Source organism: Trichosurus vulpecula, chromosome 9, assembly GCF_011100635.1.
Source record: "Trichosurus vulpecula isolate mTriVul1 chromosome 9, mTriVul1.pri, whole genome shotgun sequence".
Taxonomy (NCBI): domain Eukaryota; kingdom Metazoa; phylum Chordata; class Mammalia; order Diprotodontia; family Phalangeridae; genus Trichosurus; species Trichosurus vulpecula.
In genome coordinates, this window is record NC_050581.1 from 62,468,013 (window position 1) to 62,488,704 (window position 20,692).

Here is a 20,692-nt window from a genome sequence, read left to right on the forward strand (position 1 = left end):
CTAGGTAGCACAGTGGATAGAATACAGGTCCTGCAGTCAGAAGGACCAGAGTTCAAATCCCACCTCAGATACTTACTAGCTGCGTGATTCTGGCCAAGTCATTTAACCTTGATTGCCTCCCAAAAAAACCAATCAAGCAAGAAAAATAATTTATTATAAATAGAAATCAGGCCAGAAGTTAACCTGTAATTAAAATGCCTGAGAATTAGATTCAGTCTCTCTAATATTTGCAGGCTATGTCCGTATTTTCTGATTTTTTTCCTTAGAGCAAAACAGAATAACCAGGACCTGTTCTATTCTCTCTCACATCTGATTACAAAGGTGGTGGGTGACCTAAAAGACATGTTTGTCTTTAACTTTTGGTTTGTTTGCTGACGCTTCATGAACATATTCTGCCCACACAGACTTTTATCGAGGTTGAGCTTATTCTCACAGATGATCCTTTGCTACTCTATAGAAGTTGGTGCAAAAACGCAATTTGGTCTCTATGTTGGCGTTTTTGCTTCTGCCTTTCCTGATCCCTAGGATGTAAGATGACCTTGGATAAGTCCTTTATCTGTTCGGAACTTCAGTTTCTTCATCTCATCTATAAAAAGAGCGGGTTGGACTGGAATCTGTGCTAAACTAACAGACTTGAATGCTTTAATGCAAAAATGGTGGGGAGGGAAATGGTGAAAAATATGTTGGACAAATGGCTTCTTGAAAAGAAACAGGGAAGCCAAGAGCAGCTAGGTGGTGCAGGGGATAGAGTGTTGGTCCTGGAGTCATTGAGACTCATCTTCCTGAGTTCAGATGTGGCCTCAGATGCTTACTAGTTGTGTGACCCTGGCCAAGTCACTTCACCCTGTTTGCCTCAGTTTCCTCATCTGGAGAAGGAAATGGCAAACCACTCCAGTATCTCTGCCAAGAATATCCCAAATAGGGTCACAAAGAGTCAGACATGACTGAAAAAGAACTGAACAAAGGAAAGTTGAGAGCAGCATGGGTTTAAAATGTAAGCACATTTGCAATTATTGCAGATTTGGGCTTGGGGACCTTTAGAATCATATGATCCTAGAGCTAGAGCTGGGAGGAAACTCATAGGCCATCTAGTCCAATTCCTTCATTTTTACAGATGAGGAAACTGAGTCCCAGTGAGCTGAGGTGCCTCGCCCAAAGTTATTCAGGTAGTGAGTGCCAGAAGTAATTTCAAACACAGTTTCTTTGACTTCAGTCACATTCTACCCTCCCACCCCCTTCCCTACCCTGCTATGCTGAATGTGTGTTGTACACCAAGTGTACACCAAAAATGGTATAGGGGAATGGACATAGAGAAATCTTGGTTCAGCCAGATCTTTCTGGGAGTGTGTAGGGATGAAATTGGAGGAAGGACAACAAATAGAAGAAAAGTAGGGAAAAAAATTCGTCAAGAGAAGCAACCTGGTAAAAGAGCCCTGTATTTGGAATCAGAAGACGTGGGTTGTAATCTCAGCCCTGCCATTTATAACCTGTGTGAACTGGGTGGACAAGTTTGTTCACCTCTTGGATCTGAGTTTCTGCATCTGTAAGATGAGAGGTTTTATCTTAGCTGACTTCTAAGATCGCTTCTAGCTTTAATAATATAATCCTTTCCCCCACCCCCCACCCCATTTCTGCAACATCTTTTGTCTCCAAATCATTCTCACTGGTCCCACTGTTAGCCTCCTGGATGCTTATGGTAGCTTCCTAAGAGCTCACCTTCACCTTTTTTTTTTTTGCCATCCCCTTTGTAGCATTGCCATTGAACTAATCTTTCTTATGGTTACATCATTCTACCACGGTCTCTGAGCCCTTCTCTTGACCTGTTCAATATTGACCTCTTTGGACTTCATGTAGCACTTTCTTCTGCATATCCTTACTGCACTTAAAATGCATTCTTTTGTTTTAGGATTATCTGTGTATGTTTCACAGTCCTCTGCTTGACTGTAAAATACATGAGGGCAGAGCTGAGTATCTAACCCCAGAAACTAACACATGCAAGGTGCTACATAAATGATCATTGAATCAACATTTCTAACAAGTTATCATCATCATCACTATTATAGTTACATTTTGATAAAGTAAAATAAAAAACTTAACAAAAAACATGCATTTGCTCCACATTCTCTCCTGAATCTGCCTTACTTTTGTGAAAAACCTTACATTTTGAAGTGGAATTTGACATAATGAAGATGTGTGGGAGTAAAGCAGTTGGCTTAAGGTCAGTCACCCTTAATCAATTTGATACAAAGAAATTAATTGGGATATATGAGAGTGATTTCATAGTGGTAATTTTGTTTTTATTTTTTGTTTTGTTTTTTTTTTCTTTTTATGGTATTTTTATTTTTTAATAACAATAATTGACATTTATATAATGCTTTAAAGTTGGTATAGTACTTTTAAAAACCTATTTGAGCTTCGCTACAGTCAACAAGGTGCAGGTATTCTAGGTTTCCCTTTTACAGATGAGAATAAGTTGATGAGGTTAACCTGTGGTTAACATAGCTAGCAAGTATCATGCAAGATGTGAACCCAGGTCTTCTGGATTCCATGTCCAGCACCCTGTCTGGTATACCATGTTATCTCTCTTGATTTTCTTTTTAGAGTAAAAACACTCATGTATCTATATGTGTGTGTTTGTATATGTATATATGCATATGTGTGCATACATACATACATGTATGTATATATACGTACATACATATATGTATGTGTATATACATGTAACTCACTATCTGTGTGTGTGTTAATTAAAGAGGAAAGAGGGGAAAAGAGCAAAAGCTATTTATCCTTTAGTATCTTCAGATATTATCCACATCCGTGTGGCTTTTTTTATCTCCAGTAGCCCTCCTAAGTGTCAGTATTCTGTAGCACTTAAGGTTGTTCTTTCAAAATGTGGTATTTAAAAAAAAAAACTCTTGCTAAAAATGATCCTGTTTTCAAAACCACATGGTTGCTGAATCTTCTCACCTTTATTTGCTGTGTACACAATATTTTGATGGTTCAACCTCTGTCTGTTGCACCGTTGGACAGTTTCAGTTTACAATCAGATATACGAAGCAAACTGCTTCTGAGCCCCACCTTTCTATGAACAGAGCAGCTGGAATATAATGAAGTGATAAAGCTGAAGTCACAGAACATTCTGACCATTAAGTAACTTTGCTTTTAACGAACTAGAACACTTTTGTTAAGTGAGATGCTCTATCTGAGGCCTAGACAGTTCAAATTAAAAATGGTAGGATGTTAAGCTGGAAGGGACTTTCAAGATTCCCTAGTCTGTCCTGCCATTATGGAGAAATGGAGATCTGGCCGGGTGTGGCCTTATAAGCCACTTTATTATGCCCGTTGGGAAGACAGAAAAGTGGGACCCGGTGAGGGTGTGGTTGATAAAGGGCGTTGCATGGGTGTGAGTCCTGAGGACCTAGGTTTACTTTCTGGGTCTACCCTTATTACCTGTGTGAACTCATGTAAACAACTGAACCTCCCAGTTTCCTTATCTGTACAATGAAGGAATTGGACTAAGTGAGACTCTGGGGAGCTGTTAAGGAACCTTCCCAGCTTCGAAAACCCAGATGTTGGTGCTTCTCTCTCTGCTAACTATGTATGTACAGTTGGATCTGTCTGTCGGTCTGTGCTAATTTCTCAGACAGAAGCCTAGTCTGTTGATCTGTGCTATTTTCTCTGCACGTAATTTCTGTTTGTAATCTCTGTATTTCCTCTGAAGTTAAGGGTACTGACTTTTCCCCTGAACGAAGTGAATGATATACATGTTTAAGTAAAGTAAGATTGTTGACTCCTTTAGAGTTGCTTTCCTTTAGAAAAGCAGATCAAAGAACCTGTGCTAGCAGCCATCCTGGGTATGTCAGTGTGGTTGCTGTTACAACTTAATCTTTGTCTTTACCACAAACTCCACTTTCTCTTCCTACTGCCATGAAAATCTCAACCTTGTATAATCAGATCAACTTTACACTCATTTCTACCCACCTTTGAATCTTTTGCACCCTTGTCCAGTTCTTATTTATTGCTTTCCAAACCCCACCCTAATATCTCTTTCTCTCCCCCTCTCCACCCCCCCCCCCCATATAGCTTTAAAAATTTTTTTTGCTTCCAAATTCTCTCCCTCCTCCTGCCTTCTCTCTTAACCGGTGAGAAGGCAAGAAAACCAAAACCTGTTACAAATATGTATAGTCATTCAAAACAAATGTGCGCATTAGCCATTCCTTCTCCCTCCCCACAAAAAGAAGGAAAGATAGGGGAAAAAAAAAGTGACACTGATCTTCCTACTTGTCCCACCAATTCTTCTCTGCTCCCTTTCCAGGATCGTCATCCATGGTTTGTCCCTTATATGTATCCCAGGCCTCTCTGCTATATGCCCTCTTCTGTTCTCTCTGCATACTTTCTTATTGATCTCATCAGTTCCCATAGGGTTAAACTCTTACTGTCGTGCACATGATCCCCAGATCTTTATAACTGGTCCTAATTTCTAGTCCTATATCTCCAGCTGCCACCTGAATATCTCCACCTGGATGTTCCCTAGACATTTCAAACTCATATCCGCAGTAGAATTTATAAGCATCAGCCTTAAACTTCCCTATTTCTGTCAATAGCACAGCCAGACTTCTAGAAACCCAGATTTATAATTTAGGGGTCATCCTTGACTATTCACTCTCACTTAAATTCCATGTCCAATCACTTGCCAAGTCTTAAGGATTTCTACCCCCTCAACAATTCCTACATTCATTCCCTTCTTTGTTCTTACACCATAAGCACCCTAGTCCAGGCCCTCATTAATTCTTACATTGACTATTAAAATCAAATACCTACCCTATTGGTCTCTCCATATTTATTCTCGCCTCCTTTCAATTTAGCCTCCTTAGAGCTGCCAAATGGACATTTCTGTTTCTTTCTTAGTGTTTTACTTTTCCCTAGTTACATGTAAAAACAGTTTTTAACATTTGCTTTTAAAACTTTGGGTTCCAAAGTCTCTCCCTTCCTCCCTCTCCGTCCCCCCTCATTGAGAAGGCAAGCAATTTGATACAGGTCATACCTGTAGTCATGCAAAACATACTCATGATAGTCATGTTATGAAAGAAAAAAATAGACAAAAAAACTTAAGAAAAACAAATAAAGTAAAAAAAAAAAAAAAAACAAAAACCATGGTTCAGTCTGTATTCAGACACTATCAGTTCTTTCTCCAGGGATGGATAGCATGTTTCATTGTAAGTCCTTCAGAGTTGTCTTAGATCGTTGTGTTGTTGAGAATAGCTGTCAGCATCTTGCAGTATAGCTGTTTCTTTGTACACAGTACATTTTACTTTGCATCAGCCCATGCAAGTCTTCCCAGGTTTCTCTGAGAGCATCCTGCTCGTCATTTCTTACAGTACAATAGAATTCCATCATAATCACACACCACAACTTGTTCAGCCATTCCCCAATTGATGGGCATCCACTCAGTTTCTTATTCTTTACCCCCAGACAAGAGCTGCTATCAGTATTTTTGTACATCTAGGTCCTTTTCAAATGGACATTTCTAAAGCATGTATCTGACCATGTCACTCCTGTGTCCAAGAAGATTTAGTGTCTCCCACTGCCGTTAGGATGGATTGTAGACTCCTCTGTTTGGCTTTTAAGCCATTTGCTTTCTTGCTCCAGCTTCTCTTTCTAGGTCAGTTACATATTATTCACCCTTGTGAAGTGTATTCTAGCCACACTGGCTTATTTGTTGTTCCACAGCTTTGCACAGGCTGCCCTACATGCCTTCAATGCTTTCTGTCTGACTGCCTGCCTCTCCTCCCAAAGCGCTTTTGTACATGTCTTGTACTTACTTATCTGTATATACATTGTATCTCATCAGAACAATGTAAGCTCTTCAAAAGCAGGAAAACTCTCAATTTCATATTTGTATCCCCAACACCTGGCACATAGTAGGTGCTTAATAAATGCCTGTGTTTCGATCAGTTGATTGGGTGGGCCACCTAGTAAGAGCTAGAAACAACTTGATGGACAACTTTTGTGATTCATTGTTATCCTTATTATATTAAAAGAATTTAAAGAAAGCATCTAATATATTGAGTGGTCTCATGTAATGAATTTATAGGAGGACATGGACAAGTGTTGCACAGAATGGGCAGATGAGGATGAGTCAAATTTGATCTGTGCTTTGGGAAGTATTACCCAAATTGATGAGATCACAGATTTCTTGAAGTAATACATTTAAATAGAGTGGGGATAGGGGTTGAAGGTGATTGAGGGCACAGAAATGTGACCTGACCCCACTGTAAACCTCTGGGGAGAGGGGCATTCCTCCCCCCCCCCTTTTTTGTCTTTGTGTGTGGTCAGTATAGTACACAGTAGGTGCTTAATAAATGCTTGTAGACATAAGTTGAATTATATTATCGCTTCCTGCAGTACGTGAGAAGGCCTTTTCATCATGCTTCATTTCTGATTTCCCTTTGCCTCACTGCTTTCTTACCATAAAATATCATTGTGCTTTTATGGGAATGCTGGGAGTTTGAAGGGTAGCCTTGCTGTTCCCTTAAAACCAACTTTGTCATTCTCTTGCAACCAATCCACTTCTGTTCTCCCACCTCCTGCTCACCTCTTTAAAAAAAAAATTAAAAATACATCTAAAAGAACATTACAATTTACAAATTTATGATTTAAATACATTATCTCAGTTGATTCTTACAGTACCTCTGTGAGGGCAAGTAGTGCTTATATTATCATCGTCATTTTCCAGAAGAGGGAACTGAGGATCAGAGACTTTAAGTAAACAGACAGTTTGGCTTAAACTCTTTCCTGTCTACCAAGCAGTCCGACAGCAGGTACCACGGTTCAGTGAATGGAGTCCGCTGGATCTGTGGTCAGAGAATCTGGGTTAGAATTCATTCTGCAGATGAGACAACTAAGTTTTTAGTTCCCTATCAGGATTATTTACATTGAGATAGGCAGTCAATCAAAAAAGTTTTATTAAGGACCTAGGATGGTACAAGGCACTGTAACAATTCCCTCATTGGTGCTGACCCCAGCACAACTCGGCTTCCAAATATGAGTCTTTGAAGTGCTTGCTATGTGCCAGGCACTCCGCTAGGTGCGGAGGATCCAAAGACATAAATTCCTGCCCTCTGGAAGATTCCATTTTACAGAGAGGGACAACATATACATAGAAAAGCATATACAAAAGACGGAGAGTTGGAAAGCTGTCCATGGAAGGGAAAAGACTTTGCATTAATTGATCCAAAAAAATAATGTTGTGGTGGTTTTTGTCTAGTCACATCCAACTCTTCATGACGCCATGGACCATGGCATGCCAGGCCCTTAGATCCTCTGCTGTCTCTCAAAGTCTGTCCAAGTTCATGTTCATTGTTTCCATATATCTATCCATCTCATCCTCCACTGTCCTCTTTTTCCTTCAGTCTTTCCCCAACATCAGTCTTTTTCCAATGAGTCCTGCCTTCTCATTATGTGGCTGAAATATCTAAGCTTCTGCTTCAGTATTTGACCTTCCAGTAGCAGCCCTAATTAATTTTCTCTAAGAATTGGCTGATTTGACCTTCTTGCTAAGTTTTCTTCAACATCACAATTTGAAAACATCAATTCTGCAGGGCTCAGCTTTCCTTATAGTCCAGCTCTCACAGCCGTACGTTGCTACTGGAAAAACCATAGCTCTGACTCTATGGACCTTTGTTGGCAAGGTGATGATGTGTCTGCTCTTATTAAATCATCAGCATTAGGCATGGAGGGACTTTGATCTCCATTAGTAGAGAGAGTACCTGATGCCGATGAGTATTTTTTGGAATATTGAAGTAAGAACTATTATTTGCATATTCCTTGGAAGTAAAGGTTTTAATGTTTACATGGACCAATTGAGAGGACCCATTTGATGGAATTATTTATCTGTTCTTTTTCCCTTTATTTCTTCCTGTACTTTGGAAGTTATAGAATGGGGTGTGCATAGCATACAATCCTCACTTGGCTCGGGGCCTTGGAAGTGGAGGGTTGGGCCGATACTCAGGACTGTTGGATTCTTGCCTCTCTGTGGTCTGTTGAGTAATCCTGGCTAGTCTGTATACCAGCTGCCGAGGTTATAAGACCACAGTGGACAATTGTCACATATGCTTTTATTTGTGAATGGGTGTGTGTTTGCATATGGGTGTTTTGAGCTTGAATGACGGGGAGGAAAGGATCTATTTACCCTTTTCTCAGGTTACAAGAATGGCAGGTGGCAAGTAGTTCCTGAAATGCCCCCCACCCTTTTGTGCAGATACTGCCTTCATTTTAATAAAGTCTCTACTTGAATGGGAGCCTAGTACCAGTGACAGCTGCTTTGTGTATGATTTGGGGATTACTGGTAGAAATGACTGTCTTCTCCTGTTCCGTTCAATGTGTTCTTTTCCTTAATGTTGCCATGGGGGAGAATTTTCATGTTGGCTTTATTTTCTTTTCAGGCACTTTTAGTAAATAACATCACCGAAAGTGAGAAACTCATCAGGAGCCTGAAAGGTATTTATTTCTTCTACCATTTGCCTTGAGCCAGAATTAAGACTGTCCAACAGAGACCAGCCTTTCCTCTTGTGATTTTTGGGGGAGTATTAGTGCTGCCATAAGGCTTGGATTTTTTTTTCCTTTGGAATATCCTCATGTAAAATATTCTATCCCAGTTGAATTTAATACATACTTAAAAAGAAAAACAACCTGCCCATCGAAGAGATTTGTAGTATCACGTACTTTTTTTTTGTTCTACTATGTTATATAGAAATGCCCATTTTATTTGATATTTAAGTTCACGATTAAAATTTTTTTAAAGTTTTGTCCTTTTATCTCCAGAAATCATCTAAATTCTACGTATTTTAGCTAGTAGAAACTGAGATGAATCCAATCAGCATCACAATGAAAATCTGTGGTTCCAGTTATTAGCTGTTTATTTAGTTTGGTGACCTTAGCAAATCACTTAAAACTCTCTGGGCCTCAGTTTTATGATCTGTAGAAAGAAGGGGCTGGATGAGATGGCCTTTAAGACCCCTTTCAGATCTGAATCTATGACCTTATTGACAAGAAATTGAGAATCCAGAGTATCATAAGCTGAAGAGACCTGACCATCCCATAATGTGAAGGGAGGTGTGCCAGTGGTGATAATTGGGCTGCAGTGTTTCTATTCACTAAAATATAATATTATTTGTACTGGTCTGAGCTGATATCAATGCTTGTACATTTATAGCAGCAAGATCACCTGATTTTAGATTTGGAAAATATGGTCATTGTATGTGCTAAGTGTTTATTTTTATGAATTAATGAAAGAAAACAAATGCTTTACCTTTCACTTACTAACTGTGTGACCTTGAACAAGACACTTAACCTCTCTGTGACTCATTTTCCTCTTCTGTACAGTGAAGGGGTTTGGATAGTGGCTTCTAAATATCCTTCCAGCTCTAAATCTGTGACTGACTAAGTATACATCTTAAAGAAGAATTCAGGCCTCCTGCTTATGGACCTTTTTGTGTTTTTTAATCACAGTTTAAGTGGAATATCCTGAACACAAATTATCCTCCTTTTTATTCAGTAAGAGTTCTTGTTCTTGTAGGCCCATCTCTTTGTTGCTTTAATTAAATTCTGCTATTTGTAATTAGTTCTTCTCATGGCTTTTGATGTAATTATAAGGAGATGCATGCATCAAAGGCCTTACACTTGCTATACAGGCTTACAATTGCTGCTGGGTGCTCCTCATTTGAGCTGGAAAGGACCTTAGAGATTTTGAGATCATAGTTCTGGAACTAAAAGGGACTTCAATAGGCCATTGTAGATTAAGTCCTACATTTTACAGATGAGAAAACTGAGGCCAAAGGTAATCAAGTAACTTGCCCAAGGTCATATACGTAGGAACTATCAAAGGTAGGGTTTGACCCCTGGTTGACTAGATTAAGCAAATCTCCATTTTGTAGAAAAAGAAACTGAGAGAGCAGATTGTAGGGACCTGCCTGGGTCATACTTCTAAGAATCCACAGTGGCTGAGAGTGGAAAAGTCATGAGGAAGTTTCATGGTCATGTAGTAGTATGGTGGAAAGCATGTTAGAGGGAGACCCAGAAGACCTGGTTTCTTGTCCCAGCTCTTCTCCTAATTGTCTGTGCCCTGGGGCAAGTCAGATCATCCCTCTAGGCCTTAGTTTTCTCATCTATAAATTGAGGATGTTGAACCAGTTGACCTCAAGGGTCCCTTCTAGCTCTAACATTTTACAGTGCCAGCACTTTAGTCTGGAGTGCAGGACTCCATACCATATCATTCTTTAATCTGTCTGTCTTTGTAGTCCCCAAGATCATCACAGTGCCTTGCATACAGGAGACATTTATAAGATATATAGGACGTTGACTTGAGCTGGAAAGGTCTTTTAAGGGTCATAGAGTGCAGCTCCCTCATTACAGATGGGGAAACTGAGGCCAGAGGACTCACATGATTTGCCAGCCAGCACAATTCGGGTCTTCTTGACTCCAAGTCCAGTGCTCTGACCAGCCCACCACCTCTCATGTGATTCTTTTTTTAAAAAAATATTTAATGTATTTATTTTAAGTTCTCAACATTCACTTCCATAAGTTTTTAAATTGTCTCCCCCTTCCTCCCCAAGACAGTATGCAATCCAACATGGGCTCTACACATACATTCCTGCTAAACACACCTTCACATTAGTCATGTTGCATAGAAGAACTCTTAACGAATGGGAGAGGCCTCGTGTCATTCTTATGCTGGCATGTTGCCCCTCCTATTCTTCCCTTGGAGCAGTGTGGCTTCTCTTCTGTAGAGCTGTTGTCACAAGCAAAGCCTCTAGAGAATGGGGCGAGGGCAGGTGATCAGTTTCTTTAAAGGAAACATGCCGGCTTCTAGGTGAGATTGTTGGGTGAATGATCGCCAACCCAGAACCTGAGAAAAACTTGGATTTAAATAAGTTGGCTTGTTGCTGTCCTTTGTGCTTCAAGAGGACCAAAATGGCATCACTATGTCAGGGTCAATTGAAATTAGTAAAAGGAGAAGATTTATTTATTTAAATACTCACCTGCATTTTAATACGTGTGTTAAATTTATTTAACTGTTTAAATAAGAATAGCTTACATAAGAATATTTGAATATTTCAGTAAGTAGGAGGAGAATAGCTCCAATAACTGGTGGTAGTCCTCTTTGTGGAGATTGTAGCTTCTTTGGCACAGTAATAATAAGATGAGAACAACAAAACAGCTGCTGGCATTGCCGTAACTCTTCTAAGGTTTGCAAAGGTTTACATGTTATCTTTGTAAAGAAGGTAGGTGCTGATATTATCCCCATTTTAAAGATGGAGGAAACAGAGAGGTTAAGTGACTTGCCTAGGGTCCTACAGCTCCAAAGCATCTGAGGTGGGATTCAAACTTGGCTCTTCTTAACTCCGAGTCCAGTGTTTTACCTGCTGTCCTACCTAGCCTAGCCAAATCCATTTAAGGAATACCTGGAGGAGGGGCAGCTAGGTGGCAAAGTGAGTAGAGCACCGACCCTGGAGGCAGGAGGACCTGAGTTTAAATCTGGCCTCAGACACTTGACACACTTACTAGCTGTGTGACCTTGGGCAAGTCACTTAACCCCAATTGCCTTGCCTTCCCCCCTCCAAAAAAAAAAAAAAGAATACCTGGAGGAGAAGTCCAGCTTGGGGTGGGGAAGGAGTGTGGGATTCAAGTTCTTGAGTACAATCTCACTTCCTCCATCCTAGGTGGCTGCTTTGCCTATGAAGTTTCCTTATGTGCTTTAGACTTGGCAGAACTATAAGGGGTGGACAAAGGGATTTGTAAAAGAACTGGGATCTTTTCTAAAAAATGACCTGAATGAAAAATAGGTTCCAGATTCCATCCTCCAAAAGCAGGAACCCTCAGGAATTCAGTGATTAAATGTGGCAAATAGAGATGGCTGGGGTGGGCAGGAAGTGGGACTGTTGTCTGCCTTGCTTTCTTTTGCTTGCTATACTGCTTACTGTTTTTCCCTCCTCTTCACTTCCCACATTTGTACCTTGCTGTTGGGGTACCGCTGTTTTTCCTTCTCTTGTGCCTTTGTGTGTTTGTTGCCTGGGACCTGGGATCTTTTAGTCATCACTGTTCTTGGTTCTTGGCACAGAACATTTGCAGGACTTGCAGAAGAACTATGGCAGACTCCAGCAGGACGTGTTTCAGTTTCAGAAGAACCAGACCAACCTGGAGAGGAAATTCTCCTACGATCTGTAAGTGGATTTATCAAATGCAAGCACAGTTGCTGTTGGAAATCTAGAAGCATTTTTTGAAAAGTCACAGGACAGAGGGAGAAACTGCCAGTGTGGTCTTATCAACTCATTTGGTTATAGCAGTAGCTAGACTGCAGAAAGATATTGTATTTTTTTATTTTGTTTTGTTTTGGTGAGGGGAGTGACGAGGAAATTGGGAAAGGAAGGTATTTTATATTAACACAACATGGAAAACAGACACAGATAAATGATGTCCCAAGGTCACATGACTAATCAATGACCCAGACAGAACCAGGTCTCTGTTCTAGAAACTTGGGTTTCTGGGTAATTAGGCTTGACTTATTTTAGAACATAATGAATTTTTAGTCTATGAAATAGTTACACACTTAATAACATCATTTAATAGTTTCAAACGCTTATATTGACCTACCTTAAGTGTTATCTTTGTACAAAGGTGCCTACAGACACGAGGAAACACCTAAGTTGTGTTAAAGAAAAATGTATTTAAATTATAAATTTAATAACAACAGAAAGGATTTTGTAAATGTGCAAGGTAAAGAATAAAAATTTATACAAACTATTGTTTCACAAAGTTGAACCAAGTAAATCAAACAAAAATTTTTCCCCCTTAACCTCTCCAGGTCTATCTGAAGTTTTACAACCTTTGGCTTTGTTTTCTGTCTCTTCCTCTTTCCCCCCCTACTCAGTTCTCATTCTCCTGCCTTCATTAAAGCATACTGAGTTTTGATAGGTAGATAATTCTAAGTTCATCGCTTATGCTTATTAGTTTTAGAAACTTTTTATTGCAATTTTTTGGATTTATTTGCCTTGAGAAATCTACTGGGATCTTGATTACTTTTTCTGGGTAAGTGATTTATACATTTTTTCTCTAATTACTGTTATATAGTTCTGGACTCAGAAAAGCTACACCTCGGTTTAAGGTAGGCTCAGCTTCCATCTAGCGTATTCTGTCTTAGACCAAACCAGATTTGACATGTAAAATCAGTAAAAGATTTTTAATAAAACAGAATAGTAAGATAAATAATAAGGAAAAATTCCTTCATACACACATTCTACCATAGATTCCCATGCAGCTAGTGGAAGAGATAACATCTATAACCTTGGATGACTTGTGTTCCATGGGTTGCTCTTCTGACACATCTCTTTGATTCTACAGCTGCTACTTGGGCCCATCTCCAGTTGTACTGATCTATATCTGGCTACTGGAACCAGATGGCTCTGGAGAAGAAAGTGAGGCTGATGACTTTGCACAGCCTTCCCTCGCTTAAATCCAGTTCACTTGCAAGTCGTGGCATCACCTTCCTGATGTCATGGTCCTCTTCGAGAATGATGGACAAACCACACAACTGCCACTTGGTGCTTAGCTGGGCTGCTGCCTCCACTGTTCCTATCATCTGTTGATGATATTGTCTCAGAACTCTATCTGTGAGGCAGATCTTCCCATTCAAGGATTCTTTTATAGCTCTTTTGTTACCCAGCCCACAGTCTTAGGTCTGCTTCAGCTTTGTAAGTCAGTCATAGCTGCCTCTAGCCAGCATAGCAAGAGTCCCTCCAGTTAAATCAGTTTTCTCTTTCTTTCTTTTTCCCTTTCTCCCTTCTTTCTTTCCTTCCTTCCTTCTCCACTCATCTGGAACTCTCCCAAGCTCACTAGATATTTGAGTTTGGATGAGTACATTCCTTTCCCCTTCCATCACGTCCCTAAGCAGTTAGTGCCAGGGCCAAGCAGATTATCCTAGTGCTTTACTTAACAGTATTGAAGCAGTAGGGTAGAGTTGGAGATCTTTGTTCTCATGCTTCTGCACCTTCATCCAAATTGCTGCACCGTTTTGAGTTAAGTTGCTATAAGGTATCTGGGTATGATAATGATAAATCTTGGGTTCTTCATTTTCTGGATCCTGTCTATTATTTTTATTTATACTTCTTTGGGTTGTTGTTTTGACCACTTTTGGGACATTTTATTTGATTCCTGTAATGTGATGTTCAGATTCTTTTGTTTTTCCAAAATTTCTGGGATGTGAGAAATTCTGAAATTGCTGTATCAGAGTCTAAATCTGTTGGGTCTGCATATTTTCCAATAATTTGGATAACTTGGCTATCAGTGATTTTTTTGACCTGCTCCCTGTTTTTACCTATTCTGCATTGTGTGAAGTTCTGTTTAATAATTTTTGTATTGTTGTCACCTCCCCCCCATTTTTGGCATCATTTAATTCTAATTTCTTCCTGTGATCTTTATTGGGCTTATCGTTTACCTCTTATTAGACTTAGGATTTTCTTGTTAGTGCCAGTTCTTGCTCAGCTTCTTTGAGTGTGTTCCTTATCCATTGGAGGACATCTCTTGGCACATCTTGCATGGTTTCTTTTTCTGTCTTTGTTGCTTTCAGTTCTTTAGCTTATTTAGTTGTTCTGTAGCATTTTGAATTGTATTGGTGCATTTTCTCTCTTTTTTGTGTGTGTGCTTTTTACTTGGTGTGTGTGTGTGTGTGTGTATGTTCCGGACATTTCTCTTCTCTGTATTTTTTTTTTTGTGGTCTTTGTGAGAAGTAACCTGCCTTCCAGGTTGCTGTCATGCCATCTTGGATCAGTAGTATGTTTTCGAGGTGGATTTCATAGTTAAAATAGAGAAGTACATAAACTTATCTAATCTCATTCCTTAATGACAGGGTTGTTTGTTTCTGTTTTTGTGCTTTTCTTTTGGCCTGTTTCCCCCTAAAGGAATCAGTGCATCAACCAGATGAAAGAGTTGAAGGAACAGTGTGAGGAGAGGATAGAAGAAGTCACGAAAAAAGGGAACGAAGCTACAGCATCCAGAAACCTCAGTGAAAAAAATGATCCAAAGAGTCCAGTAAGTAACGACCTCATCTGTCACAACCTTGATCAATATTTACTCTTGGCATTGTCTTCCTTCTTTTTTTTATTTCTTCACTTAGCCTGTTGACTACAGTAGCCCTGTCCCTGCCCTGTCCTGAATAATTGGCAGATCCTGAACTAGCTCTGGCCTGTTCTGGTTAGTTTGCTACCTTGGGTACTAGATCAAGGGAACCCAGCCTTTTTCTAGTTTCTGCCATTTGACAGATACGTGTGCAGCATGGTGAGGCAGAAAGAGCTCTGGTTTTGGAATCAGAAGACCTGATTTCAGCTCTCTGTCTGGCTGCTTACTAGCTGTGTGACTCTGGACAAGTCACTTAGTCAGCTTTTGTTTGTTTTTTGTTTTGTTTTGCTTTTTTTTGGCAGGGCAATTGGGGTTAAGCGACTTGCCCAAGGTCACACAGCTAGTACATGTGTCAAGTGTCTGAGGCTGGATTTGAACTCAGGTGCTCCTGACTTCAAGACTGGTGCTCTACTCACTGCACCACCTAGCTGTCCCCTTAGTCAGCTTTTATTAATCACCAACTGTGTTCCAGGCACTGCTGTGCTAAGCACTGGGGATGCATAGAAAGGCAAAAGACAGTCCTTGCTCTCAAGGAGTTCACAGTCTAATGGGGGACACAACATGCAAAGCACTATGTACAGATCAGATACATAGAGGATAAATCAGAGATCATCAGCAGTAGGAACTCACTAATATCAAGGGGGACTAGGAGAGGTTCCTGTGGAAGGTAGAATTTTAGCCAGGACTTGAAGGAAGCCAGGGAAAGTAGGGGGGAGAGAGGAGGAGGGCAGAGCATTTGAGGCATGGGAGCCGGTACAAATACACAAATGAGGATGGAGTGTCTTGCTCAGGGAAAAGCAGGGATGCTGCCTTCACTGGATTGCAGACTCCATGGTGGGATTGAAGGTGGAAGAAGATTGGAAATGTTGTGGGGAGAGGGAACAGGTTATGAAGGTCCTTGAATGTCAAACAATTTAATATTTGGTCCTGGAGATCATAAGGAACCACTCTGGTTTACTGAATGGGGGAATGACAGACCTGCACTTTAGGAAGATCGCTGACAGAGGAGGAATGGTGGGTAGACCGCAGGAGGGAGAGACTTAGAGCAGGCAAACCAACCAGAAGGCCATTGTAGTAGTCACGGTATAAGATGATGAGGACCAAGGTGGTGCCAGTGTCAGAGGAGAGAAGAGAGCTTATGACCGTGATGTTATGAAGGTGAAAATGTCAGGCCATGTCAACAGATTGGATGTGGGGCGTGGCAGAGGCTGGGGAGTCAAGGGTGACTTTGTGTTGGTTGGAAGACTGGAAGGATGGTGGCACCCATAGAAAAGTCTGGAAGATTTGGAAGAAAAATGAGTCCAGTTTTGGACATGTTAATGTTATGAAGTTTGTGGATCATCCAGTTTGAGAAATCCAGTAGGCAGTTGGTGATGTGAGACTGGAAGTCACAGCAGAGAGGTCCCAGTATTTAACTTTCCTGGGACTCAGTTTCTTCGTCTCTAAAAAAATGAGAGTTGCATTAGTTTGATATCATATATGAATCTTAACTTTCAGTGAAGGAGGGACTGTACTGTGAGCAAAAATGAGGTGTGGGATATGGTGACAGTAATAAAGCTTCAAAGGCTCCTAAGCTTGCAAGAAGGAGAAGGAATTCTTGTTTAGCAAAAACAAGAATTATCTAAAACTTTAAAAAAAAATTTAAGTTGGGTAATCCTTCCATCAAATCCAAGTGCCATCAAACCTATATCTGGAGTGACCTGAGTTTTGTCTAGCGCAGAATGTTTCCAAGTTTCTGGTATAGTTAGATTTTCATTCTACTCTGATTTCATAGGTTCATAGAAGAAAAGCTGGAGGGACCTCAGAAGCCGTCTAGTCCAACCCTTTTCATTTTATTAATGAAGAAACTGAGGCCCACCCAGGGAGGTGAAGTGAGCTGAGGTTAGGTAGTGAGAGTCAGAGGTGATATTTGGACCCAGAGCTCCTCCCACCATACCCTGCGGCTGGGCTGTGTTTTGATCGCCGTCATTCTCTTTGTATTTCTGGCCCCAAAACACATTCTAGCTGGACCAGTGAGATGTTATCTCCTCTTTGAAGCCATTCCCTTAAGTAGTGATTTGTGAACCATTAGAAAATATTTCTTGCTTAACTCATTTTTTACCCTACAGGAAGGCAAATTGCTCTTCAAAAACAGGAACAAAATGACCAAGTGGATTGGTCAATTCTGATAGAAATAAAAGCCTATAATAACTGAGGTAGCAATATAGTTCTTTTGGACTGTTGGAATTGTCGTGTTGAATAGCTTTTGGAATATGTTGGCTATTTTTCGTATGGAAACGGGGTTTTGTTATATAAGTTGTACTTATTCAGAGAGCTGGTTTATAAGCCCCGTGTCTTATATGACTCACAAGTTAATACCATCCAGTTCTTTGGGGGTGTGACAATTAAGGCCATTTTTCTTTTGTTTCTGAAGGACCTTGTTGTTCTTGATTCTTGATAACTCCTGTTGTTATCATGGTACAGTTTTATGTTGACATGTGATAGACCCTTAGAAATCAGGGTTGAAAATGACCTTAACTGTTACTCAGTCTAACCCTTCCCAAAAGCATAAATCTTTTCTACAGTTTTCTTGAAAATTCTGAGGATGGAGAACTAGTTGCTGGGTCCCTCACATGAAAAGTGCCTTGTGCAGGAGTGGAAACCTGTGTCCTCGAGGCCACATGTTGTGGCCCTGTAGGTCCTCAAGTGTGGCCTTTTGACTGAATCCAAACTTCACAGGACAAATCCTTTTCACACTTGAGGACCTGGCTGTTTACTTCATAGATCTTTTGTTTTTGCTTAAGTGTATAAATGTTGTTTCCATTAATACATTGTACATTCCTTAAGGGCAGGGATTGTTTAATTCTGTCTTTGTATCCTTAAGTGTCTCAGCCATAGTACCTGGTACGCAGTAGGAGTTTAATAAATGCTTAATAATAAATGTAATTTATGTGACTGTGGGTGTTTTAGCAAACTGCCATCAATCAGCCAGAGCCCAAGCAACATGAATTGGAGCCGAAGGAGGTCGGAGTACAGCAGGATAAAGGAAATACAGTTCCTGAAGGATCCATCTCTCCTTCTGAGAAGACCTCAAGTGTGATGAAACAAGAAGAAAAAGGAGGTAAATTGGATCTAAGCAATTAGGTCTCTCATAACCCTGTTCAGTTAAAAACCAACACAAGTTCCAACAACTATGTGGAAAGAAACTAGGGCATAGTTCTGTGGTTCAGGTTCATGTCTCCATGGTTTGCAGGGTGGTTTCCTCTTTGTTTTATCATCTCTTCCCATAAGTCATCAGTGAAAAAGGGCAACTTATTCTTGAAACTGTTGCCTTGGGGACGGATTAGGAGCAGGTTGTGTCTTTATCAGGCCACAAACATGACTGAAGATCACTTTGGGCATAAATCTTCTTAGAAGGTTTCAGTTAGGATCTCAGAGATTAATGGAGCTACATTGATTGGGTCCATGACTACTATAGAAGAGTATTGCACTCTGACGGAGCAGTGGATCTGAAGAATTCCTAGAAACATAAGGAAGCTTATATGAATTGATCCAGAGTAAAGTCAGCAGAACCAGGTATATAGTATGTGTAATGACCACAATAGTGTAGGTAGAAAGAATAGAATATGAAATTGAACATGATGGAGTTCTAATAACCAAATGTGGACAGAGAGGAGAGTTGAGAAAATGCACTTCTCTCCTTTCTCTGTAGACATGGGAGACTATGGGTGTGGAACATTATGCATGTTCTCAGACTCCCTTCATATATTGGTTGGTTTTGCCAGACTGCTTCCTCCCCCTGCCCACCCCAACCTTTTTTTTCTTTATTGTTTGTTCCAAAGGATGGTTCCATTGTGTAGGGGGGGAATGAGAGAGGGATACATTCAGAAATGAGGGTGATTTAAAAAAAAGAAAGCATCAATAAATGTTTAAGTTGTTAAAAAAGATTAATGGGGCCATTAGGAAAAAAAAATGAATGTGGCCAATCTGTTCCCTAGAATTGACTTATTTCTAGGTGGCTACTCCCTGGTAGTTCCCAAATGTATTTGCTCAGTTGTAAAGGATTGGAAAAAAGAAAGAACAAAACACAAAACTGGCTAAGATGGTCACCCCTGGCTTCCCTTGTGAGGTGACCACAAGACCAAACAGTTCTCCCAAACTAACATTGGAAAAATCCGATGACCAAAAAAGCATATGGCTTATCTCCCTTTTCCTCTCCCTCTGGCCATGTGGAAAGGACACACTTCATGTAGAGTTCCCCATTCTGAGCTTACTGGGAGTGCTTTACAGGTTGAAGGAGGCAGGATTTGTCTTTTGAGCATTTGTGATAATTTGTCTTTCAAGTAAATTGTGTTCTTTCTGCAGAGGAGACCAATGACATCTTGACTCCTAGTGAAGAGGAGGCTCAGAGGGAGAACCAGGGAGGTGAGCTTCTGCCTCCAGAGCCAGGCAGAGAGCAGAACTCTCGTGAAAAAGGCAAAGAAAACGAGAATGTTGAACTCAGAGGATCTGTCCAGACCCAGAAGGGGCCAGGTGGACTTCTGGTCAGCCAGGAAAATCATGAAGCTGATGAGCCAGAGAGGGAGGAACTTATCGTTAGGGAAGATGAACAACAGGGTGAGCAGGATGGTGCTAAAGAGGGTAAGTTAAGCAGCTTTCTGGGTCAGGCTTAGGTTGTCTTCTTTTCAACCAGGAACAGGTCTTCTTTTCCTTATGGAAACAGATTCTGTGAATTTTACAGAGCGTGTGTGTTCACATTTTGGTGGTTCCCCAGGAAGGAAGCAAGCAAGAAAACTTTTATTGAGTGTCTGCTATGTGCCAGGCACTGAACTAAGTGCTGGGATACAGATACAAACCAAAAAGACACACATTGCCTGCCCTCAAGGAGCTTACATTCTAATGGGGGAGACAAGGAAGAGGGAGCTGAAAAGCTGAAGCGAGGGTGGGCTGGGGAGTGGGGGGAATATAGTAGGGAAGAGAAGGCTTAGAAAATTTCAGCCTGGTATACCGTAAGACGAGGTAGTAAACAGACCAGTGTTGAGGAGAAGCGATCGGGCCACTTCATGCAACACGAATGTAATTCTTGTGGTGGCGGCAGTGGTGGTTGTTTTTAATAAAATAGTAGCGATGTGGTAAATTTGACTGTCTACTCAGAGCTTTCTAGGCTCTCTTTTTAAGTATTCAACCCTGTGAGTGGTATGAGGGCCTGCTGCTATATTAGGAGGGGTATGTTCTTAGTTTTGAAATTTGGATTTATTATATTTTACTACAATTTTCATTTAAAAATCTAATATGGTTTTACTCTGTCACTCTCTCACTCAAAAGCCTTATGAACCCTGTATCGCCTATTGGATAGAATGAAAACAGCTTAGATTTGCATTCAGTGTCCCTCACAGTCTGTCTTCCACCTACCTCTCTAGTCTTATTTCACCTTGTTCCTCCTTCCCACATTCTATGTACCCAGGCCAAGCTGATGTGCTGGTCTCAATCTGGTCTCATCCCATCGCTTTGTATTTGCACAAGGTCGTACCCCGTGGCTAGA

General features: G+C 40.6%; 1 protein-coding gene across 1 annotated transcript in view; it reads left to right on the plus strand.

Annotated features, from left to right (window-relative positions):
* Positions 1 to 20,692, plus strand: part of GOLM1 (golgi membrane protein 1) — a 94,417-nt gene that overhangs the window by 63,590 nt on the left and 10,135 nt on the right. The window contains exons 4-8 of the mRNA XM_036738171.1: positions 8,445 to 8,499; positions 12,119 to 12,221; positions 14,955 to 15,084; positions 18,121 to 18,271; positions 19,516 to 19,791. Of these exons, the coding sequence (XP_036594066.1) occupies positions 8,445 to 8,499; positions 12,119 to 12,221; positions 14,955 to 15,084; positions 18,121 to 18,271; positions 19,516 to 19,791 (715 nt within the window). The remainder of the gene's footprint in view (positions 1 to 8,444; positions 8,500 to 12,118; positions 12,222 to 14,954; positions 15,085 to 18,120; positions 18,272 to 19,515; positions 19,792 to 20,692) is intronic.